Source organism: Coregonus clupeaformis, chromosome 20 (genome assembly GCF_020615455.1).
Source record: "Coregonus clupeaformis isolate EN_2021a chromosome 20, ASM2061545v1, whole genome shotgun sequence".
Taxonomy (NCBI): Eukaryota; Metazoa; Chordata; class Actinopteri; order Salmoniformes; family Salmonidae; genus Coregonus; species Coregonus clupeaformis.
This window is the reverse complement of record NC_059211.1, coordinates 16,512,244-16,538,925: the sequence shown is the minus strand read 5'-3', so window position 1 is coordinate 16,538,925 and position 26,682 is coordinate 16,512,244. Positions and strand designations below refer to the sequence as shown.

Sequence of the window (26,682 nt, the reverse complement as noted above, 5' to 3'; positions counted from 1 at the left end):
TTCCCTCAAGAAAACCTCCACTGAGGGAAGTGAATTTCCCAAAGTTACTGTAACGTTAGACTCATTGGACAGAGACACAGTGTGACGTGACAGACATCCTAATATGTGTTTAGGTGGTAGAGTGGATAGTTCTTCGCTCCTGCCTATAAGAGTTCAAACTTGACAGAGAGAGCTTCACAAAATAGAGCCTCTCACCTGATTCCAAACCAATGCTTTCTGACAGAGTAGATCCTAAGTGAAGGACCCAACTGGACAAAATGTCCAATCAGAGGGATGGTGAGGGTGGCACAGTTCTATAGAAGTTACAGTTAGGGATAGGGATGTCCTTCCACAGTTTGCATTTCTAATATCAGTAAACAAGCCTTGCCAAAAGAGGCATGGGTTTGGATCCCACTGACACCATGTTATGTTATTAGCTATATGGATGAGGCAAGTTAGTTAAGTTAGACAATAATATGGCAACAATACAGTTCATGCATCTGGGTCTTTGAACTTGGCCAATACAGAAATAACCCTTTACAGGACAATGCCTATTTGATCTATGCCTGAAATAATAATCTAGCCAACATGACAAAAACCACAGTGTACAGCAGCCATGAGCCTTTCTGAATATCATTATCTATATCCATGACACAGTCAAAAAGAAGAGTATACTGTTTGCCATGTCAGAACTGCAGAAACTAATGAGCAAAAACAATTCACTGAGTAAAGATATATTTTTTATCAACAGTTACAGTACTTGACCAATTCAGTGTATGACCAAACAGTGATGTTACCATGAAAGAATTAAGAAGACACAAGTGGGATGAACAAACGAGGTCTACATATCACACCTAATGTACGCCCGAAACAGTTTGCTTGTTGTTACTGCATATTACAATGCACACATTCATATTTCCTATTTTACTCTAATTCCAGAGAAACCAATCGAAACTGAAATATGTCTTTAATTCCTGCAGAGATTATTATTTTTCTGCTTTCATTTTTCCACTGAAGCTGACAGATTATATTAGGAGCTTCCATGACTGGATTGAACACCAGTTTGATAACAGAAGACTAGTGACTTCTCTGTAGCTTGTTCTCACTTCTCCCCTCCCCACCACTCTTTCTCGCCACAATGATAAGAGCCTGATATCTCCTTACATAACATTGTTCAAAATCTGTGTGTTTGGACGAGTGTGTGTGGTTATTTTTTGTCCTGTGTTTAAAACACAAAGCACTCTTTTGTCTGAGAAATCTGCAAATCCCCTCTAATAAACGAGGGCTGGCCGAAAGGCTTATGCTGAGCTGGATCCCGCCGCACTCAGATTTGCCCCCCGACAACAAAGGGAATCCGAACGGCTTTCTGGAAAATGGTCTCCATGGAGATTTTTGCTCTCTTGTCCAGCAACACATTATGTAGATGACACACACACTTTTTCAAAAGTTTCACCAAACTACGCCACTTTCTCATGGAGCCAATGGTTCCAATATTCCACACACGGTCAGTCCTGGCATGTCCCGAACAGTCTCCCATCTTAGAGACCTTGGTGTTAACCCAGAGCATAAGGCTACTTCTCAAGGCTTCCCACAATGCTCACTTTAATGACAGGCAAGTTTATGCTGTAACAGTACTCATAGTGAACACCATGACAACTGAGATAATAGAACTGAAATAACCAGCGTCCCATGCCCTCAAACGATGTTATCTTTAAAAAAAATTAAAAACGATGATGAATCCCTCCTTTTGGGAATGTAGCTCCCATGATTACTTAGTCAATAAAAGGGAAAAGACTGAACCCACTGGGCACACACTGGTTGAATCAACATTGTTTCCATGTCATTTCAATGAAATTACACTGAACCAACGTGGAATAGACATTGAATTGACGTCTGTGCCCAGTGGTAAGTGTCAACAATTTCATTCTAGGGGGTTGAGAGACATTCCAGGGACTTCACAGCTAGCCATGTGGAGCTGATTACTGGTAAGGAATTTAAAGCTAAACGAAGTGCAGAACATGTAGAACACATCATTCCTTACAATCTCACCCCATATGGTTGTCTTGGCATCTCATTGCCATCTCTACTGATCATGCCATTGCATACTGTGTCCTGAGAGGTTAACACTGACTTTCTTAAATGGCGAGAATCTCAAGACCATGCTCTGTAGGCCTACCTCTGTTTGGGAAATAAATACAATTGGAACATGCTCATCTAAGATTCAATAAAGTGTTTTGGCCTGACAAGGTTGTCTTTTTGGCCTGCTTTTTGATGACAGTGCTTCTTTCTGTATGTCGTCTTTCTGGTCAATATGTAAATAAAGAGTCCCAAACTGTGTTTTGGGTGGGGTTGATTGGCGCTATCTATACTGACTGTGAGAACCGGATGGAGGAAAGAGAAAATGAACTTTTTTAGGGCTTCGGAGGGAAAAGGCAAGGATGTGGTGATTGTTATCTTTCATGAAATGTTGTTCTTCCCCTCCCCTTACAACTTATATTTAACTGTTTGAACTGGTGGAACTCTAAGGCTTGTTTGTTGATCTTAGAAACAGGATTTAGATAAGTGGTGGATGGGTCGATAATTAGAATTGGGACTCACGTTAATGCTTGTGGTTGGTCAGGGACAGAGTACAGAAAACGTAATTAATTTTCTACGGTTTTTACAAGGCCTGACAAGCATAAACTGTTCAGATGTTTTATATTTTCAACTAGCCATCCAACTACGCTTGTCAGTGCGTCTTATGTGTGAGTAATAGACATCTAGATATAGGACATACTTTGTTGCAGATGTATTTTTTCATTTTACACTACCTAACATGAAACCCTAGGAGGCCTTGTAAAAACCTTAGTAAATTAATGTAGTTTTCTGTACTCTCATTCATTGAGCATTTCCTGAGATCATATTCCTGGTGAATGCTTTATGAGAGCAGTTTAACGCTGTGAGTACACCCACAGGTATTTTACAACCCATGACTTGAAGGGGTTCCAAAAACACCTACGCTACTCCCCACCTTAAAACCCCCCGTTTTCTACCTCACGTCTAGGTAAATCACTTGTTTGAGGGAAAGTAATAAGAATGGTTGAGGGTTTCCTCTCCACTTTCTTTTCCACTCTTGCTTTTCTTTTAGGGGGTTTCCTTTTCTACACAGACACCCGACAAGGTCAACAGAACAAGAGAACAACAGTCATGTTACCAAACAGACTAAATTGATGTTGGTGTGTTCCATAATATAGTAGGCTACTGGGAAATCATTTGCTGCACTTAACCTGCCCTGCAGCACTTTGTCTGTTTATTGTATGTATTGCTTTCTTTTAACAGATGATTTGCACTCAATACTTATTTCGCTGTCCAGACCAATGGCTATAGTATAATGCTAAACTACAACATAAATCTAGAGTAGTACTGCCTATTGAGTTGAGTAGCCTACGTGCTCTCATTGTCCAACATGGATGACCTCGCCATAGTTTTCTAGGCTGTGCCAGGGTATGCTATGCTCAGACGTGGCCTCTGAATGTGTCTTTGTCATGACTTAAAATCTCAGTAGCATATAACTTTTGGTATCCTGTGAAAAATATACTACACAAACAGAAATCAATTTACGTCTGGGTATTTGTATTTGTATGGGTTCATATTGTATATCAAACATATACTTGTATGGAGTGGAGGGGTGCATTGTACGAAATATGATCAACCCATAGACATTCAAGTATTTTCGCAATCCAATAATTGTGTTGGTGTGAGTGTAAGGTTGTGGAGCTACATATTGGATGCAGATTCTGATGGGGTTGCACCTAGAGAAGGACTGAGGTAATGATGAACCAACCAGATGCAATAGAATGAAGAGATGGCAAAAAGAGAGTGGAATGGGGTGGTGGTGAGATGCGAAATTCAGCTGGCACATGGATGTGTGGAATGTCACTGTTGAAGTATCATGATGGATCAATTGGAGCACGATGGAGCATTTTCAGTACTAGTGAGTAATCAGAGCTTGACATGTTAAGACCCTACTTTTCCTCATGGGGCCAATGCAGGGCCGTGTATTCATGGATGCCAAGAGAAGCCAGGCTTTCAAAAATTTTTTAACCAAGAAAACTATTAAAAAACATTACATAATTTATCTTTCGTCTCTCTGTGTTTCATAATTTTCCTTCAATTCGCAAGAGACTGAATGAATCTCAAAGGAGAAAGGATCCGAGCGAGCGCAACAGCGCCCATCTGTCTCTCTACGTGTAGGCCATCTATCTGATGCTGTCTGGTCCAAACGAGTATGACATTGTTGCTGCCCGTAGCATTGAATGCAAGGGAAGCCAACGAGCATTTGGCCTCCCTTGATAGAAAAAAAGTATAAAAAATTTGCCAATCAGCGTTGAGCTCCACTGTGAATGGTCCTGTAGCACCAAAGAAAAGTGTTAAGGGAAGCCAGCTTGGATTTTGGCATCACTCCTATCAAATCGCATTGAGAGCTTACATCATTGACAGAAACAACTTGAATTGTTGCATCTCGTTGTGTTGTTGTCCTCCGGTGGCCAGCTAGCTAGCTAAAATGGGCCCTTTCCTAAATTAGCCATGGATGGAGATAGGGATTTGGACTTGTGGTTTTACTTAATTCTCCATACTGGCCAATGATTATAATGGCGATTCTGATCCAACCATTAATTCATACATTGTTGTGCCCCTGGCCTGAGAGGATGGAAGTTCAATATGTAGCTAGATGTAGAAGGCTAATGTTAACTAGCTAACGTTGCCCATGAATGGAAGTTAGGCTAGCGAGCAAGTATTTTAGCTAGGTAGCCTAGGACAACAAAAAATAAAAGTGTGTACTGTATGACAGAGTGATAGATCGTTTTATCAACATGGAAGAGAGGAGGATGGCATTGGCGTTTCTCTACAAGTAGGGTGAGTCAACATGTTTTTCTACTTGCACGAACACACGCACACACACGCGAATACAGAAATCAGAACCATGGACAGCCACATCATATTTAGCTTATGTTGATTGGACTAAATTGTTTTTGGTATCTTTTAGTTGTCACTGTATTAGACTAAGCAGAGGTGATTTGATGATGTTGAAATGTTGAAGTTGAAATGGTGCTGGAATTGTTGCGGCAGCTCCTGTTTTCTTTGCGACTTGCGGTAACTCTCTGTGGTTCTAAATCAGTAGTTGTTTAGTGGTCCGAAAATGACAGAAACATGAACTTGCTTGACCATGCTGTAGGTCATGTAACGGTCTGTTACTGTACATGCAATATGCTTTGTGGACTTCACTGGACAGAGGTTGCTATCCGGTTTTGTGATAAAACAAAGGTGTGGTTGAATTTATTCTGCCACTGTGTCTTCTTATTGTCTCGGCCTTTAGGCCTATATATCACAGTCGCCAAACAACGCAATTATCACAACACATAGGTTGTAATATGGGGGGGGGGCTTGGTTTTCCCAGTGATTTTACCCACGCACCACTACTGGGCCAATGTCACTTCATCTCCTTCACTCTCTCCTCTGAGAGTCATGAAACAAAGTCTGTGGAGCTCATAAAAGCACAAACCACTGTTTGTTAATTCCCTTTTCCTTTCTTCTTCTCGCCCCCCTTTTTCTGCATGGCTACTCTCCAACTGACCGCTTGGACGTTGGAGGGGAGGGGGAGGGGGTGGGGGAGGGGGGTAACTTGCCTAAAGTCCCAGCTGCTTTGGTTCACATTCGCAACGATGCGAGTCGTCAACTATCCCTGACCGTCTGAGTACACAAATTAGGATCTATTGATGAAAGACGACACTTGTAGTTTAAAGTCAGGTGCTATGTTCTCGCATTATATAGCGACGTCATGCAACCCAGTGAATCCTATCTTGTTTAATATATTTTCAAAACACTTTTTGTAAAGAAATGTGTCAAGTACAGCAGCAATGTGTACTATTATAGGGAAATAATTCGTATATAAAGTCCAGAGAGGTTATTTGGATGGTCCATCTATGGGCCCATTTGTTTTAGATTTATGCTGATGTTCTCCCTCCATTAGGCCACGTCGGGAGGACAAGTGGGGCTGAGTCCTGTCCTGGATGAATTCCGTCTAAGTAAAGGGGATCAAGAATAAACAAAGAAAGAGGAATGGCAGTGGAGCTTCCCAAAATGAAAGACCCTGTGTCTCTCTGCAAGCAAGCTTTTGATCTCCCTTGGTTTGATGGTCCAGAGAGCTGACAGCGATGGTGCCAATGCTCGCTCACAGATGACCAACTGGAGCATGGTAGAGCATGGCTCAATTGGTAGAGCATGGCGCTTGTAACACCAGGGTAGTGGGTTCGATCCCTGGGACCACCCATACGTAAAAATGTATGCACACATGACTGTAAGTCGCTTTGGATAAAAGCGTCTGCTAAATGGCATATTATTATATTCTCCCCCGTCAAAGAATGCACCAAAGAGACCTCTTGAAGGAAGGGTTTCCTTTGTTCGTTTTCCATGTTTTCCTCTTTCCTTTCAGTCATTTTCCTCTCTCTATGCTCTCACTTTCTCTTTCACATACAGCCACAAACACGTAAGGATTTCCCCCCACTAATTCAAATAATTACAAGAAATCACAAGAACATTTTATGACGTGATTGAATAGTTCTATGAATACATCAATACTTGGTGAAAGGACCTTTGGCATTACAGATGTGAGTATTTCTGGTTAAGTCATCTCCAATATATGATGCAGCCACAATCATGTTTGAAAGGATGGTTATGAATGGGTGATATACTGTACACACACTCAGAAGAGGGTATGGATATGCCATGTTTCCTTACTGCCCCACCTCCTGAGGGCATAGGGCTGGGCGGAGCAGAAGACCTGAAGAGACTGAGGGAGCAGCACATGTGATTCATGGGCAGAAGAAATGGGGCACAGGGGATGGGGCTGGGTCTCGCAGGGGATGGAGCTGGGTCTCGCAGGGGATGGAGCTGGGTCTCACAGGGGATGGAGCTGGGTCTCACAGGGGATGGAGCTGGGTCTCACAGGGGATGGAGCTGGGTCTCACAGGGGATGGAGCTGGGTCTCGCAGGGGATGGAGCTGGGTCTCGCAGGGGATGGAGCTGGGTTTCGCAGTGGATGGAGCTGGGTCTCGCAGGGGATGGAGCAGGGTCTCACAGGGGATGGAGCTGGGTCTCACAGGGGATGGAGATGGGTCTCACAGGGGATGGAGATGGGTCTCACAGGGGATGGAGATGGGTCTCGCAGGGGATGGAGCTGGGTTTCGCAGTGGATGGAGCTGGGTCTCGCAGGGGATGGAGCAGGGTCTCACAGGGGATGGAGCTGGGTCTCACAGGGGATGGAGCTGGGAGCAGAGACGATGGAGGAGGGCGGTTACTCATGCACATACAGCTTGACTTAATTTGGGGGCCCCAGGAGGGGGATAATGTACACAGCTGGTACATTCCCAGAGATGAAAACAAAAGGATTTCTAATAACAGAATTTAATAATTATATTATTGGTATCCTTATTGCTTTATATGTATTATTACTACCACAATGACTGCTGGCTTTGCCAATACTTAAAATAATAGTAGGTAATAATAGGTATCATAATAAATAGTCATCTTTGTGTTCGTTCCATTATTCTCTGTGTCCATTAAAATATCTAAATTCATGATAGTAAGCATACTAAATCAACTGCACCACATCTTCAATGCAGATTTATTTTTGTTTTTAGGCAGGCTATTCTGTTCAGATGACAATGGGAGAACATCTTCCTATTGATTTTAATAAAACATATTCACATTTTATCTATCTACTACTAACTCATAGCTTATTACTCTGCAATTACCATTCTACAATGTATTTTCTTAGTATATACATGGTCATTTCTGTATTGTAAAATAAAGTTAAACCCAAATGGCCACATCAAACCCTCACTTCATTAACAGAGGCTAAATTGCTGAGCTATACACTTTTGATTGACAGCAATTGACTCAGAAATGAACCATAGCCATCCCTCACCACCAAAGGGTTTGCGTTGTCCAAAGGAGCTTTTAAGTTTACAAACAAAACAGACCTACTAAAATGATGATGATCATGATGATGATGATGATGATTTTACTTGGTTTAGGTTGTACCAGTTGCCTAGCATTTATGGTGATTATTATTATGACTGACAATTATTCTCATTATTATTACTGTCTTTATTATTTAAAGATTGTACATCCACAAATGTTTCCAAATATTAATAGAAAAAATATTATTTTAAGGCACATATATTTGACGATTTGATATAATGACTTTTTATATATATTATATCGCCTATATTGCATTCGTTTACTATGTGATCTTGAAAATCTAATCAGAAATGGGAAGAATTTCATTCTGAATTTGATGCACACTAATTCAGTGTGAATTCACTGACTGGACAACTCAACTGGGATCAAGTTTCAAAATACAGCAGTACAACTGGTATGATGCATTTTGCATCATATGATGCATCATATGACGCAAACGCAGCATCATATGTTGCAAAAAGCATCATATAAGTCTTTCTGTATTTTGAAAGTTATATATCTTGAAAACTAGATTGCTGACATGCAAAACATTTTGGGACTATATCAACTATGGACTAATGAAACAAATACCAAACGATCGTTTTTGGGTGGAGTTTTCCTTTTATGGGGGAAGGGAGGGGGTGGTTTGAGATGACTTTACTCAGCCTCTCTGGCGCACGGTGCTCATTCCATGGAATCAAGCTGCAAACACACAGAACTCAGCCACCGGAAAATAAAATTTTGAGGATTTGTGCGAATATAAAGGTTGACACTTGCAATATTCTCATTGATGACGACTATTAAGGTAAGGAAACATTTACTTAATTTCTTGACTAGATTTTATTAATGTACATGGACTTGGCCGAATTAGTTTAGGTGTCTGGCCATCATTAAGAATTCAAATCAAAGTTGTGCCTTTGCAAAGTAATTTAAGTTAATAACTTTTTGATCATATCTTAAACAGAATAAATCGAAAAAACAGGTCTGAACAAAATAACGCGAGTTTCAAGCGCATTTCAAGTTCATGTTTAGAGATTCCGTTACATAGTTCTTGCAAGTTTTTGAATTTCTTTCAAACATTAAAAAATATATAGAATAACTTCGTAGCTTCCCAATGCGACATTTCCCCCGTCTCATTCTTAGCACAGTTCAGAATAGCCTACCATGATGATAATTTAGCCCATGCATCAGTGCGATACTTTTCCATATTGTGGAATTAAGCAAACAGTTCAGAATCAGGTATCATAATGATAATCGTATTCATAAAGAACCGGCCTGGGGTCCGACTTTTCTGTTTGTTTGCTTTTATTTGATCACGTATTTCTAAATCATTTTTACCCTAATTTACTATTGGACAAAATAATTGCCTCTGTCTCCCATTCACTTGTTTTTACATGGACTTTTGTTCTGTATATGTATTTTATGTTGAATTAGGCTACTGAATCCTCAGAGTATTAAATATTATTTTATTTTATGGAGTCATAAATGTTTGATTTTATTTATGACTGTTCTAAATTGGTATTTTCTCTATTTTTAGGAGTTTCATGATGGGGTCCAAGGACATACTCAGAACATCCTGTGCCAATAAGGATTATTTGATTGAGTGTCTGCAATGACAACCTATCAAGTGCTAAGGAATACCATTGCCAGCTGTGCCTTGGCCTGCCATCGCCCCTCAGTGGACTAAGTTGTGGACTACAGAATTTGGGGGATTTAAATTCAAATCAGAGCCATGGGTGACTCCATGTATTCCGACTTAATAGCCAGACACTACAACTTCACAGGAAAGCTCCGGAAAGTGGAGCAGGATTCCAGGCTCAAAGCGGACTCTGTGGTTTTCATCATTGTATGCTGCTTCATTATTCTTGAGAATGTCTTGGTCCTGCTTACCATTTGGAGGACCAAGAAGTTCCACAAGCCCATGTACTACTTTATTGGGAACTTAGCTCTATCAGACTTGCTGGCTGGGGTGGTGTACACTGCCAACATCCTGCTGTCAGGTGCCAACACATACAAACTGACCCCCACACAGTGGTTCTTCCGAGAAGGGAGTATGTTTGTGGCCCTGGCAGCCTCAGTCTTCAGCCTGCTGGCCATCGCCATCGAGCGCCACCTCACCATGCTAAAGATGAAGTTGCACAACAATGGCAACACGTGCCGTGTCTTCATGCTCATCAGCACCGTGTGGCTGATTGCAGCCATCTTGGGCGGCCTGCCCATCATGGGCTGGAACTGCATCCAGAGCATGCCCAGCTGCTCCACTGTGCTGCCGCTCTACCACAAGACCTACATCCTGTTCTGCACCACTGTCTTCAGCGTCATCCTCATGGCCATCGTGGTCCTGTACGCACGCATCTACGCCCTGGTGCGCACCCGCAGCCGCAAGCTGGTGTTCCGCAAGGTCTCCAACGGCCGCGTTGGGGGTAGCGCTAACAGCAAGAGCTCCGAGAAGTCCATGGCCCTGCTGAAGACTGTGATCATCGTGCTGAGCTGTTTCATCGCCTGCTGGGCTCCACTCTTCATCCTCCTGTTACTGGATGTGGCCTGCGACATCCGCATGTGTGCCATCCTGTACAAAGCCGAGTGGTTCCTGGCCCTGGCCGTGCTCAATTCAGCAATGAACCCACTCATTTACACGCTCACCAGCAACGAGATGCGCCGCGCCTTCCTCAAAACGCTCCTGTGCTGCAGTGTCTGCACCCAGCCCTCCGGGAAGTTCTCTCGGCCCATCATGGGTGCAGAGTTCAGCCGAAGCAAGTCGGACAACTCGTCCCACCCCAATAAGGACGAGCCAGAGTACTCGCCAAGGGAGACCGTCGTATCCTCTGGGAATATCACCTCCTCTTCTTAAAGGGCCTTCTGGACTGTTGTGAGAAAAGTAGCTCCACTGCTTAGAGAATGTGGATGTCTGTATATATGTTTTTGCGCAGTGTGCAAGTGTGTGTGTGTACATTATGTATATATGTGTATAAGTAGAGTGTGTGTGTTTGTATGTGGTTTTGTTGTGCTGTGGTTGTGTCTATGTACAGTATGTAAGTTGCCTCTTCAGTTTCCATTTGTTTTATAATTTCTCAAAGGGTCTGTCTTTGAGGCATGAGAAGAAACTCATCAGAAAAAAGGGCTAAACTGGAAGAAAGTGAATATCTCTGGACATCCAGTAGCCCATTCCAGAGAGTAGAACTGAAAGAGTTGTTCAGTTTGTGTCCTTCTCCCCCCACATGTTGAGGACTGCCAGCACTGAACTGAATTTTTTCATATTCAAAAGACAATGTCATAGGGAAGCACTTACAGTACAGCACCCAAAGTGTAAACTTGACTTTTCAGTATTGAGTTCAACCATGTTCCTTTTACAGATTAAGAAGAAGCCATTTTAGTCAAAGGTATTTTTTATGTATTTAGTACAGCACTTGTTGTAAAAGTGCTAATTAAGAACCATCAACTCATTATAGGTGTTTACTGATTCTCTAAAGTGTTGATGGAAGTGTGACAATAGTTTGCAGCATTTATTGTTCTTATTGAAACATTTAAGAAATACAATTAATGAAGCACTTGTATTTCTTCGACTTAACTCTGGAGGCTAGTACAATGTCAATTCTACCCCTTGATTAAGAATGTATTTTGTACTTGTAATTTGTTTTATTTCACTCTTATTGGATAAAGTTATCTTTGTAGCAATGCAATGTAGTTGCAATAATAATTTATATTCTGGTTGATGTGTGACAAAGGTCATCTTTCTTTTTCCAGTTATGATTTCTGTTTCGCTGCCTTAATAAAGGGGGATTCCTTTTAGATTTTGTAGATGCTGTAGCTCCAGCCATTTGTCTGTCCCTCAGTTTCCACTCTCAAAAACATACTCTCTTGTGAAAACCAGCATGCCCCAATATTAGGGAAGGACATGAGGTCGAAAACACAAGAGATTGACATATAAGGATAAACTCAATAGCACTCGTCCATTGTTGAAAGCACTGACCCCAATAATTACTTACATTTTTCATAAAGGAATAAGTGAATATAGACCTTACAGTAAGCACACACATCATCGATAGCTCACTGGAATAGTTACATTTTAGTCATTTAGCAGACGCTCTTATCCAGAGCAAGTTACAGTTAGTGCGTGCATAGAATATATTTTTTTTCGGACTGGTCCCCCGTGGGAAACGAACCCACAACCCTGGCATTGCAAACGCCATGCTCTACCAACTGAGCTACACGGGACTATAGTTCACTGAAACCTCCTATGGTTTGTTCAGTTAGTAAAGATGTGTTTTTGAGAACTGTTCAACACCCACAGCCAAGTACAATAGCGCTTATCAGTGGTCAATTAATCAGTTTGCCAAACTCCCATGTGGCCCCAAGTCATATCTTGTTTTTGTTTCAGTGTTTTGGTTAGCTCTTAATAAATATTGGAGAAAAAAATGGGTATTGTTGTCTTATCTTAATGCACACTGAGACCTGGTTTAGTAGGCCCAATACAGAATGTTGTGACTAACGAAAAAACCTATATTTCTAAACATGAAAGTTGTCATATTGTTACAGAAATAAGTTCTGCCACCTAAAAATGGGGGACAGTAGTGGGAATTGGATAAATATCTGTTAATAATAGGATAGTCATCTAAAGCAACTTTGGGGGACAGGTCCGCCACCGAAGGAAATTTACCCAGCTGTTTCAGCAGCAGTCCTGAAGGACAGGAGATGAGGACAGGGGGTAATCTCGTCCCCAGCCAGCTCTCTGTCAAACCGATAAACTGGCAAGCAATAACAAAAATGAAGTTAAACAAAAACTATCAAAACCAACACAAGGACCTCTGATAACCTGTTCGATTTAGAATAGCAGTATTGAATACTGTTTCTGCCTGGTGTTCCATTCAACACTGGTGTAAAGTGCTTAAGTAAATATACTTTAAAGTACTACTAAAGTCGTTTTTTTGGGTATCTGTACTTTACTATTTATATTTTTGACAACTTTTACTTCACTACATTCCTAAAGAAATAATGTACTTTTTACTCCATACATTTTCCCTGACACCCAAAAGTACTCGTTACGTTTTGAATGCTTAGCAGGACAGGAAAATTGTCCAATTCACGCACTTATCAAGAGAACATCCCTGGTCATCCCTACTGCCTCTGATCTGGTGGACTCACTAAACACAAATGTTTCATTTGTAAATTATGTCTGAGTGTTGGAGTGTGCCCCCGGCTATCTGTAAATTTTAAAAACAAGACAATTGTGCCATCTGGCTTGCTTAATATAAGGAATTTGAAACGATTTATACTTGTATTTTTGATACTTAAATATATTTTAGCAATTACATTTACTTTTGATACTTAAGTATATTTAAAACCAAATACTTTTAGACTTTTACTCAATTACTATTTTACTGGGTGACTTTCATTTTTACTTGAGTCATTTTCTGTTAAGCTATCTTTACTTTTACTCAAGTATGACAATTGGGTACTTTTTCAACGACTGGTCTAGATGCAGGGTTGAATCTTGCTCCTCCAATTTGACATAGTCTAACCTAGACTATATTGCACCAATTAGGAAACATTTGATTGATTAAATTATTGATTTTCCTGTTATTATTAGACTTTTAAGAAATTAGCTTTTGCTCCAAAGTTCCACAACGACTATATTTTACGCATACTCTGGGTCTTTGGAGTTGACCAGAAAATATGTCTCTTGTTTCATCATGCTGTAATAGAGAGCAGTGTACCAGTCATTGGTGTATGACAGCATTCAAATCAATGCTGACCCCTCCCATGTAGGCTACTTCATTCTGAATACCAGCTTCTTCCCTTAGGTAGGCTCTATCCGCTCCCAGAGGGCAAACTGAACAGATTATGCCCTCTCATTTCTTGGGGTAATCTTGGGGGCACACCTATTTAAACTTTAGTCTAAGACTATGGGGCACACTCAAGTCTAGTTATGGTTTACAATAAGTAAGATACTTAGCGCCTCCCTATGGCTATCTGCTGTTATTGCTTCATAAAGCAGATTTATAGGCCACTTTTGCGACCAAATTTTAATTACATTTTCTGTATACTTGATTCTGTATGTAGCAGGTGTAACACATAAAGAGATCCTCGCACTAGGCACACCACATCATTTCAATGTGGACATTTGGGCAATTGACATTTCAATGACATTTCAACCTTTATTCACCCACTGAAAAAGACAGCCAGAAGTTAGTTGAATTTCCAATATTTTATCACTATGCTTTCAACCATATAAAAGCACAACCAAATTCCAATGGAAAAACAATGTTAGATTTTTGGTGTAGTTGTCTTCTAAATGTGTTATCATTGTGCTTTCAACCATTTAAAAGCACAACAAAATTAAAATGGGAATACAATGTCAGATATTTTGTATTTATACCACAACTTAATGCATTATTTACATTTACATCATTTAGCAGACGCCCTTATCCAGAGCGACTTACAAATTGGTGCATTCAACTTATGATAGCCAGTGGGACAACCACTTTTCTTCTTTATTTATTTCTTTTTTTATGGGGGGGGTGGGGGGGTAGAAGGATTACTTTATACTATTCCAGGTATTCCTTAAAGAGGTAGGGTTTCAAGTGTCTCCGGAAGGTGGTCAGTGACTCCGCTGTCCTGGCGTCGTGGGGGAACTTATTCCACCATTGGGGTGCCAGAGCAGCGAATAGATTTGACTGGGCTGAGCGGGAATTGTGCTTCCGTAGAGGTAGGGGAGCTAGCAGGCCAGAGGTGGATGAACGTAGTGCCCTCGTTTGGGTGTAGGGTCTGATCAGAGCCTGAAGGTAAGGAGGTGCCGTTCCCCTCACAGCTCCGTAGGCAAGCACCATGGTTTTGTAGTAGATGCGAGCCTCAACTGGAAGCCAGTGGAGTGTGCGTAGGAGCGGGGTGACATGAGAGAACTTGGGAAGGTTGAACACCAGACGGGCTGCAGCGTTCTGGATAAGTTGTAGGGGTTTAATGGCACAGGCAGGGAGCCCAGTCAACAGCGAGTTGCAGTAATCCAGACGGGAGATGACAAGTGCCTGGATTAGGACCTGTGCCACTTTCTGTGTAAGGTAGGGTCGTACTCTGCGAATGTTGTAGAGCATGAACCTGCAGGATCGGGTCACCGCTTTGATGTTAGCGGAGAACGACAGGGTGTTGTCCAGGGTCACGCCAAGGTTCTTTGCACTCTGGGAGGAGGGCACAATGGAGTTGTCAACCGTGATGGCGAGATCATGGAGCAGGCAGTCCTTCCCCGGGAGGAAGAGCAGCTCTGTCTTGCCGAGGTTCAGCTTGAGGTGGTGATCTGACATCCACACTGATATGTCTGCCAGACATGCAGAGATGCAATTCGCCACCTGGTTATCAGAAGGGGGAAAGGAGAAAATTAATTGTGTGTCGTCTGCGTAGCAATGATAGGAGAGACCATGTGAGGATATGACAGAGCCAAGTGACTTGGTGTATAGAGAGAATAGGAGAGGGCCTAGAACTGAGCCCTGGGGGACACCAGTGGTGAGAGCACGTGGTGTGGAGACAGATTCTCGCCACGCCACCTGGTAGGAGCGACCTGTCAGGTAGGACGCAATCCAAGAGTGAGCAGCGCCGGAGATGCCCAACTCGGAGAGTGTGGAGAGGAGGATCTGATGGTTCACAGTATCAAAGGCAGCGGATAGGTCTAGAAGGATAAGAGCAGAGGAGAGAGAGTTAGCTTTAGCAGTGCGGAGAGCCTCCGTGACACTGAGAAGAGCAGTCTCAGTTGAATGACCAGTCTTGAAACCTGACTGGTTTGGATCAAGAAGGTCATTCTGAGAGAGATAGCAGGAGAGTTGGCTAGAGACGGCACGCTCAAGAGTTTTGGAGAGAATAGAAAGAAGGGATACTGGTCTGTAGTTGTTGACATCGGAGGGATCGAGTGTAGGTTTTTTGAGGAGGGGTGCAACTCTCGCTCTCTTGAAGACGGAAGGGACATGGCCAGCGGTCAAGGATGAGTTGATGAGTGAGGTGAGGTAAGGGAGGAAGGTCTCCGGAAATGGTCTGGAGAAGAGAGGAGGGGATAGGGTCAAGCGGGCAGGTTGTTGGGCGGCCGGCCGTCACAAGTCGCAAGATTTCATCTGGAGAGAGAGGGGAGAAAGAAGTCAAAGTATAGGGTAGGGCAGTGTGAGCAGGACCAGCGGTGTCATTTGACTTAATAAATGAGGATCGGATGTCGTCAACCTTCTTTTCAAAATGGTTGACGAAGTCATCCACAGAGAGGAAGGAGGGAGGGGGAGGAGGAGGAGGATTCAGCAGGGAGGAGAAGGTGGCAAAGAGCTTCCTAGGGTTAGAGGCAGAGGCTTGAAATTCAGAGTGGTAGAAAGTGGCTTTGGCAGCGGAAACAGAGGAAGAGAATGTAGAAAGGAGAGAGTGAAAAGATGACAGGTCCGCAGGGAGTCCTCCATTTCCGCTCGGCTGCCCGGAGCCCTCTTCTGTGAGCTCGCAATGAGTCGTCAAGCCACGGAGCAGGAGGGGAGGACCGAGCCGGCCGGGAGGATAGTGGACATAGAGAGTCAAAAGATGCAGAAAGAGAGGAGGGTTGAGGAGGCAGAATCAGGAGATTGGAGGGAGAAGGATTTAGCAGAGGGAAGAGATGACAGGATGGAAAAGGAGACCGTAGCGGGAGAGAGAGAGCGAAGGTTGCGACGGCACATTACCATCTGAGTAGGGGCAGAGTGAGTAGTGTTGGAGGAGAGCGAGAGAGAAAAGGATACAAAGTAGTGGTCGGAGACTTGGAGGGGAGTTGCAGTGAGATTAGTAGAAGAACAGCATCTAGTGAAGATGAGGTCAAGCGTATTGCCTGCCTTGTGAGTAGGGGGGGACGGTGAGAGGGTGAGGTCAAATGAGGAAAGGAGTGGAAAGAAGGAGGCAGAGAGAAATGAGTCAAAGGCAGACGTAGGGAGGTTAAAGTCACCCAGAACTGTGAGGGGTGAGCCATCCTCAGGAAAGGAACTTATCAAGGCGTCAAGCTCATTGATGAACTCTCCAAGGGAACCTGGAGGGCGATAAATGACAAGGATGTTAAGCTTGAATGGGCTAGTGACTGTGACAGCATGGAATTCAAATGAGGAGATAGACAGATGGGTCAGGGGAAAAAGAGAGAATGTCCACTTGGGAGAGATGAGGATTCCTGTGCCACCGCCGCGCTGACCAGATGCTCTCGGGGTATGCGAGAACACATGGTCAGACGAGGAAAGAGCAGTAGGAGTAGCAGTGTTTTCTGTGGTAATCCATGTTTCCGTCAGCGCCAAGAAGTCGAGGGTAGCATAGGCTGAGATTAACTCTGCCTTGTTGGCCGCAGAACGGCAGTTCCAGAGGCTCCCAGAGACCTGGAACTCCACGTGGGTCGTGCGCAGGGACCACCAGATTAGAGTGGCAACAGCCACGTGGTGTGAGGCGTTTGTATGGCCTGTGCAGAGAGGAGAGAACAGGAATAGACAGACACATAGTAGACAGGCTACAGAAAACGGCTACAATAATGCAAATTATCACTGTGCTTCATCTAATAGCACAACCAAATGACCTGGATGGCAGTTGAGATTACATTAAAAGTACATTGTGCAAGTGATTAATGCTGTTCGAGATTCTGCACAGATTATTATAGCAATTGTGAAGATCTCCACAAACATGCAATCTTTGCATGCTATCTTGAACTTGCATGCTTTCTATGATTACATAAGAAGACATTTATAGTTACAATAACCTCAAAATGTGGCCCTGGATGTGTTACTCATTTTAAGGTTGAATAAATACTGTTACATTCGTTTTTAAGATAGCCTTAGGTTTAGGCTATTTACTGTATTACAAAAGTAATATTGAATCGTGTTTGGTTGATAACGCAACATCAGCGGGAGCCGTGAATCTAACATACAGTGGGGGGAAAAAGTATTTAGTCAGCCACCAATTGTGCAAGTTCTCCCACTTAAAAAGATGAGAGAGGCCTGTAATTTTCATCATAGGTACACGTCAACTATGACAGACAAATTGAGAAAACAAAATCCAGAAAATCACATTGTAGGATTGTTAATGAATTTATTTGCAAATTATGGTGGGAAATAAGTATTTGGTCACCTACAAACAAGCAAGATTTCTGGCTCTCACAGACCTGTAACTTCTTCTTTAAGAGGCTCCTCTGTCCTCCACTCGCTACCTGTATTAATGGCACCTGTTTGAACTTGTTATCAGTATAAAAGACACCTGTCCACAACCTCAAACAGTCACACTCCAAACTCCACTATGGCCAAGACCAAAGAGCTGTCAAAGGACACCAGAAACAAAATTGTAGACCTGCACCAGGCTGGTAAGACTGAATCTGCAATAGGTAAGCAGCTTGGTTTGAAGAAATCAACTGTGGGAGCAATTATTAGGAAATGGAAGACATACAAGACCACTGATAATCTCCCTCGATCTGGGGCTCCACGCAAGATCTCACCCCGTGGGGTCAAAATGATCACAAGAACGATGAGCAAAAATCCCAGAACCACACGGGGGGACCTAGTGGAATGACCTGCAGAGAGCTGGGACCAAAGTAACAAAGCCTACCATCAGTAACACACTACGCCGCCAGGGACTCAAATCCTGCAGTGCCAGATGTGTCCCCCTGCTTAAGCCAGTACATGCCCAGGCCCGTCTGAAGTTTGCTAGAGTGCATTTGGATGATCCAGAAGAGGATTGGGAGAATGTCATATGGTCAGATGAAACCAAAATAGAACTTTTTGGTAAAAACTCAACTCGTCGTGTTTGGAGGACAAAGAATGCTTAGTTGCATCCAAAGAACACCATACCTACTGTGAAGCATGGGGGTGGAAACATCATGCTTTGGGGCTGTTTTTCTGCAAAGGGACCAGGACGACTGATCCGTGTAAAGGAAAGAATGAATGGGGCCATGTATCGTGAGATTTTGAGTGAAAACCTCCTTCCATCAGCAAGGGCATTGAAGATGAAACGTGGCTGGGTCTTTCAGCATGACAATGATCCCAAACACACCGCCCGGGCAACGAAGGAGTGGCTTCGTAAGAAGCATTTCAAGGTCCTGGAGTGGCCTAGCCAGTCTCCATATCTCAACCCCATAGAAAATCTATGGAGGGAGTTGAAAGTCTGTGTTGCCCAGCGACAGCCCCAAAACATCACTGCTCTAGAGGAGATCTGCATGGAGGAATGGGCCAAAATACCAGCAACAGTGTGTGAAAACCTTGTGAAGACTTACAGAAAACGTTTGACCTGTGTCATTGCCAACAAAGGGTATATAACAAAGTATTGAGAAACTTTTGTTATTGACCAAATACTTATTTTCCACCATAATTTGCAAATAAATTCATAAAAAATCCTACAATGTGATTTTCTGGATTTTGTTTTCTCATTTTGTCTGTCATAGTTGACGTGTACCTATGATGAAAATTACAGGCCTCTCTCGTCTTTTTAAGTGGGAGAACTTGCACAATTGGTGGCTGACTAAATACTTTTTTCCCCCCACTGTATCAATGATTAATTATTAAAGCCAGACTAAGGGCTCTATTCAATCTGTAAAGCTGAAGCGTTACAGATTCTGTGATACACATTTAAAGGTCATTTCCGATTGAGCCGACATATGCAGCGTTTACTGTGAATGCAGTCTCTGCTAAAGAGGAACATTGCCTTTAAATTTCAATCACACTGTAAAGCTGAACTTCTGCAATGCGGATTGAATAGAGCCCCAAGTAATTGTCACAGATGGAACTATACAAGACAGAAGATACAGTACATCTCCGTCAAATGTTGATATTTTGGTTGTGTTGACAACCAAACACAATTCAATATCCAGTGTCTACAGATTAATAATTGATATGTTGGATTCACATCTCCATCTCAACCAAAAATCTAAGTTAAAGGGCTACTTTGGGATTTTGGCAAGGAGGCCCTTTATCTACTTCCCCAGAGTCAGGTGAACTTGTGGATATCATTTTTATGTCTCTGCGTGCAGTTTGAAGGAAGTTGCTAACTAGCGCTAGTGCAATTTCTAACTAGCATTAGCGCAATGACTGGAAATCTATGGGTATCAGCTAGCATGCTGGCAGATACCCACAGGCTGCAATGACTGGAGGCAGATACCCATGAATGCTAGCAGATACCCATAGACTTCCAGTCATTGTGCTAACACTAGTTAGGATTGGCTCACGAAACCTACCTCTAACTTCCTTCATACTGGACACAGAGACATAAAAGTAGTATCCATGAGTTCATCTGACTCTGGGGAAGTAGATACAGGGCCTCATTGCCAAAACCCTGAAGTATCCCTTTAAAGAATAGTGCTATAAATAAAGTTTGATTTTATTTAGTCCTATTCTTTAACTTAGATTTTTGGTTGAGATGGTGATGTAAATCCAACATATTAATGATTGACTTGTAGATCACATTTGAAATCAACCAAAGCTTGAAACCCTAGGCCTACAGTGCCTTCAGAAAGTATTCACACCCCTTGACTTTTCCCACATTTTGTTGTGTTATAGCCTGAATTTTAAATGATGTTTTTAGAAATGTTTACAAATTCTTTTAAAATGAAAAGCGGAAATGTCTTGAGTCAATGGCAAGCCTAAATAAGTAAAATTTGGCTTAACAAGTCACATAATAAGTTTCATGGACACATTCTGTGTGCAATAATAGTGTTTAACATGATTTTTGAATGACTACCTCATCTCTGTACCCCACACATACTATACAATTATCTGTAAGGTCCCTCAGTTGAGCAGTGAATTTCAACCACAAACACCACAGAGGTTTTCCAATGCTTCGCAAAGGGCACCTATAGGTAGTTGGGTAAAAAACAATAATAACAGACATTGAATATCCCTTTGAGCATGGTGAAGTTATTAATTACACTTTGGATGGTGTATCAATACACCCAGTCACTACAAAGATACAGGCGTCCTCCCTAACTCAGTTGCCAGAGAGTAAGGAAACCACTCAGGGATTTCACCATGAGGCCAATGGTGACTTTAAAACAGTTACAGTTTAATGGCTGTGATAGGAGAAAACTGAGGATGGATCAACAACATTGTAGCTACTCCACAATACTAACCTAAATGACAGAGTGAAAAGAGGGAAGCCTGTACAGAATAAAAATATTCCAAAACATGCATCTTGTTTGCAGCAAGGCACTAAAGTAAAATTGCAAAAAATGTGGCAAAGAAATTAACTTTATGTCCTGAATACAAAGCGTTATGTTTGGGGCAAATCCAATCCAAGATATCACTGAGTACAACTCTTCATATTTTTAAGCATGGGGGTGGCTGCATCATGTTATGGGTATGCTTGTCATCGGCAAGGATTTTTTAAAAATAAAAATAAACAGAATAGAGCTAAGCACAGGCAAAATCCTAGAGGAAAATCTGGTTCAGTCTGCTTTCCAACAGACACTGGGAGACAAATTCACCTTTCAGCAGGACAATAACCTAAAACACAAGGCCAAATATACACTGGAGTTGCTTACCAAGATGACATTGAATGTTCCTGAGTGGCCTAGTTACAGTTTTGACTTAAATCGTCTTGAAAATCTATGACTAGAATTGAAAATGTCTGTCTAGCAATGATCAACAACCAACTTGACAAAGCTTGAATAATTTTTTAAGGAATAATGGGCAAATATTGTACAATCCAGGTGTGCAAAGCTCTTAGAGACTTACCCAGAAAGACTCACAGCTGCCAAAGGTTATTGTAACATGTATTGACTCAAGGGTATGACTACTTATGTAAATGAGATATTTCTGTATTTAATTTTCAATACATTTTCACTTTGTCATTATGGGGTATTGTGTGTAGATGGGTGAGAGAAAAAATTGATTTAATCGATTTTGAATTCAGGCTGTAACACAATAAAATGTGGAATAAGTAAAGGGGTATGAATACTTTCTGAAGGCACTGTATATGTATTGTCTATTTTTAGTTGAACTCTAGGTTGAATTGAAACAATAGCTGTTGATGACTTTAAAAAATGCTACATATGCCTAAATAGTATAATTTATGATATGACTTATAAAGTATGGTTATTACATTTCATTTGCTCTGCAAAACCCACACTTTGGAATGACTTCGATAGCAACAGTGAATCTATTTAGTTATGAATAGATCTCGCAATAATCATTCTAACAATAGCCCATTGGTAGTAGTCAGTGATAAATACCAAAGCTAAGCAGGGCTGGGCTTGGTTAAAACTCTGGATGGGAAACCAAAGTGATAGCTGTAAATAGATGGACACTCCAGTAGGAGGTGCTGCCCAGCCTACTACTTTTTTCTGACAGTAGATATAACGTTGAAGATCTGACACTGTTTCAAAGGTACAAATTCAAAATATTATGTACAATCTGATGTTGTTTCAAAGGTACAAAGGTACAAAAATTGAAACAACGTTGATTCAACCAGTTTGTGACCAGTGAACAATGTTGCTACTGACACATCATATTATTATTGTGTCATATGTGAAATACTAACTATTTAGGAATAATTTGAATAAAATATTGGCCTACTGTGGTCGTCTGTAGCTCAGCTGGTAGAGCACGGCGCTTGTAACGCCAAGGTAGTGGGTTCGATCCCCGGGGCCACTCATACACAAAAACGTATGCACGCATGACTGTAAGTCGCTTTGGATAAAAGCGTCTGCTAAATGTCATATTATTTTACCTGCTTGCGCTTTTTTTATTTTTATTGTCCTTCATTTGGATGTTGCTACTAAATCGCATGTTTTAGCCATCTAGCTAGTATTCAGACCTACATTGAATCAGCTAGCTCTATGTAAGATTTGACTAAGTTATATTTTAGGAGATTCATATAATATAATTCAATTATAAAATACTCAACACTTCCCTCCTAGTAGGCTAGTAGCCTGCTACTCCTGTTGCTCATTACAAGAAGAGCTGGTGTGGAAATCGAGCTATTCAAACTCCGCTCTACATTTGTTGCAACTCGATATACATTTGTTGCAACTTTCGCAGGCAAGTCTTTTATTTCGCAGACTAGTCTTTTATTTCAACTGTCGCGGATGAGCTACAGGTCACTTAGCACGGACCGATGGCGACTACTTTTGGATGTCTTTTTTGCTTGCGGTCCGGACGGACCTTGATTTCAATGTCCACTGACGTTGATTTTAGGGCCGATCCAGTCCGGACCAAATCTGTACCTATCATAGATGTCTTTGTTTGGTTCAGATTTGGTCCGGTCCGGCATTGATTTCAAAGACCACATACGTCCAGACCGGCCTATATTTGGCTCAAACATAGATGTCTATAATTGGTTCAGATTTGGTCCAGTACGGACCGGCCTTGATTTGGCCCAAACATAGACATTTATGTTTCACAAGTTTGGACAGCACAGTACAGCAGAGTACAGTACATTACAGTACAGTAAAGAAAAGTAGAGTATAGTACAATAGAGTAAAGTACAGTAAATAAAAGTATAGTTTAGTACAGCACAGTAGAGTATAGTACAGTATAATGTACTGTATCGTGCCCTACTTTACTCCACTGTACTGTACTGTACTGAATTAAACTATACTGTCCTGTATGCTACTGTGCTCTACTGTACTCTACTGTACTGAACTGTGCTGTACTGTATTCTGCTGTTCAAACTTGTGAAACATAGCCTAGAAGTCTATGATTCGTTCAGATTTGGTCTGGTCTGGACCGACCAAATGTTTGTTTGGGGGCGGCGCTCATTAAAACAATACACAGCATGCTTTGCAAGTGTTTCTTTTTTACATTTACATGTTCGTTTTGGTATTCAGCAGACACTCTTACCCAGAACGACTTACAGTCAGTGAATTCAACTACTGTAGAAAACAACAACATATCACAGTCATAGCAAGAAAAACATATTTCTGTAACCTTTATTGAGAATGCTATTGTAGTTGAAGTGGGCTGTTGGTTTATTCAGTATGTTGGAATACTTTGAACATCATAGCTGCCAGTTTTAAAGCTTTTGAAAAAGCTAACGTAAGTGCATGTGACAGATGGGTGCAATAATAAATAATAGTGACCGGGAAAACGAGGCTTTGTAACGACTTCGGAGCTTTCACCAAATTGTGCCGGAAAACGGTTCATTCCTCGGAGCTTCAATATCGGTTCACAATGCACATTAGTGATATCTGCTGGTCAGCAATAAATAGAAAAAAAACCCGCTTGGTATGGCAACTGCTTGGCACTTGACCGCAAGACATACAGAGGGTAGTGTGTACGGCCTAGTACATCACTGGGTCAAGCTCTCTGCCATCCAGGATCTCTATACCAGGCTATGTCAGGCCCTAAAAATTGTCAGACTCCAGCCAAACAAGTCATAGACTGTTCTCTCTGCTACCGCACAGCACACGGTACCGATGCACCAAGTCTGGAAGTCTAGTTTCCCCCCATGCTCTTCTAGGTACCAGTGAGAAACCAGTGTTAACTGTAAATGCACATGTTGTGCTTATGGTTAGCACAGTGGAGGGGAACTGTATACCCACCACCGTCCACACCGCCAGTTGTAGGGTGTACAGGGACGGAATTCATCTCGATCAGATTCCTTGCAAACATAACATGGCTGGAGCACAACTGATGGTATGGCAGGAAACTGTTCCATTCAACCTAATCAACTTAACCTGCACATATGATCTGAAGGCACAGAATTACTTCCAATCATGGTCCAGCGATGCAACAACAATACTGGTTGTAGGTAAGTGATTAATGGTTCTAGCTCCTAATGTAATATTTTTTATAACTGTTTTAAGATGTAGAATTATTAAGTTTCAATTATTATTATTATTATTATTTTATTTTTTGTTAATCTATGCTTCCTTTCAGATCCGGAAAGGATGGATCTTGGCAAGAGTCACATCAAATCTACTGTTGTCTGTAAGGTTCCATTTACTGCGCAGTACTTTAATGCCACTACTGCAGACAGCCAATGTGTCACACCCTGGCTCTGGGACTCATTATGTTGAGCCAGGGTGTGTTCATTCTATGTTTTCTGTTTCTATGTTGGGTGTTCTAGGTTGTTTATTTCTATGTTTGACTGAGTGACTCCCAATCAGAGGCAACGAGTGTCAGCTGTGTGCTGGTTGTCTCTGATTGGGAGCCATATTTAACTGTCTGTGTTTCACTTTGTGTTTGTTGGTTTTTGTTCCGTGTTCGGTCATTGTCACTGAGGACTTCACGAGTCGTTTATTGTTTTGTTATTTCGTGTGTATGCTTTAATTAAATAAAGCAAGTATGTTCGCAACTAACGCTGCGCTTTGGTCCACTCCTTCATACGACGTTCGTGACAGAAAAACCCACCATACCAGGACCAAGCAGCGTGTCCAGGAGCAGGCAGCCTGGACATGGGAGGAGATATTGGACGGGAAAGGGTCCTGGACCTGGGAGGAGATCCTGGCCGGGATGGATCGCCGGCCATGGAGTGAGACAGTTGAGAGGCGACGGAGAGAGGAGCAACGGCGTAAGCAGTGTCAGCGTCGGACGGTCGAGAGGCAACCCCAAAAAATTTTTTTAGGGGGCACACGGCAGGGGCGACTGGGCAGCAGGAGGCTGCCACAGGGCGATTAGGTGAGGAGGCCACCAGGTTAAGGGGGCTACTGGGCGCAGAGGGAGCAGGAGTTAGTGTTGCAGAGGATGGAGCTATTGGAGGCGATAAGGGAAAGGGTGAGAAATGAGGCACGGCGAGAGGAACTCGGTAGGCAGCTGAGGGAGCGGAGGGTTATGATGAAACCCAGTCCCGCTCCTCACACCAAGCAAGTGGTGTGCGTCACCAGTCCGGTCCGGCCCGTTCCTGCTTCCCGCACTAAGTGTACGGTGCACGTCGCCAGCCCAGCCCGGCCTGTTCCTGCCCCTCGCACCAAGCCTACGGTGTGCGTCGCCAGCCCGGCCCGGCCTGTTCCTGCCCCTCGCACCAAACCTACGGTGTGCGTCGCCGGCCCGGCCCGGCCCGTTCCTGCTTCCCGCACTAAGTGTACGGTGCGCGTCGCCAGCCCAGTCAGGCCTGTCCCTGCTCCACGCACCAAGTCTACGGTGCGCGTCGCCAGCCCGGTCCGGCCTGTTCCTGCCACTCGCACCAAGTCTACGGTGCGCGTCGCCAGCCCGGCCCGGCCCGGCCCGTTCCTGCCACTCGCACCAAGCCAGGGGTGCGAGTCGTCAGTCCGGCACAACCCGTGCCTGGGTCATCGGTGCCAATTCAGGTACCGCTCTACTGCTCCACTAAGGAGCTGAAGCCTACCGCTCCTGCTACGTCCAGTCCAGCTCCAGCCAGCGGGGCCAGACCGGACCAGGGGCGCTATGGGGGGTTTGTTGGAGGGTGGTGGGCAAGCCCGGAGCCGCCGCCGAGGAGGAATGCCCACCCAGCCCTCCCCTGTTTTGCTCGTATTTAGGCGCGGTCGCAGTCCTTTAGGGGGGGGTACTGTCACACCCTGGCTCTGGGACTCATTATGTTGAGCCAGGGTGTGTTCATTCTATGTTTTCTGTTTCTATGTTGGGTGTTCTAGGTTGTTTATTTCTATGTTTGACTGAGTGACTCCCAATCAGAGGCAACGAGTGTCAGCTGTGTGCTGGTTGTCTCTGATTGGGAGCCATATTTAACTGTCTGTGTTTCACTTTGTGTTTGTGGGTTTTTGTTCCGTGTTCGGTCATTGTCACTGAGGACTTCACGAGTCGTTTATTGTTTTGTTATTTCGTGTGTATGCTTTAATTAAATAAA

The 26,682-nt window shown here is 42.9% G+C and overlaps 1 protein-coding gene across 1 annotated transcript; it reads left to right on the top strand.

Annotated features, from left to right (window-relative positions):
• The first annotated feature begins 8,551 nt into the window (after window positions 1–8,551).
• Window positions 8,552–11,691, top strand: LOC121533699 (sphingosine 1-phosphate receptor 1). The gene is made up of 2 exons (XM_041839854.1): window positions 8,552–8,785; window positions 9,518–11,691. The coding sequence occupies exon 2, from the start codon at window positions 9,713–9,715 to the stop codon at window positions 10,829–10,831; it is 1,119 nt and encodes a 372-aa protein (XP_041695788.1). The 5' UTR covers window positions 8,552–8,785; window positions 9,518–9,712; the 3' UTR covers window positions 10,832–11,691.
• Window positions 11,692–26,682: the final 14,991 nt, after the last annotated feature.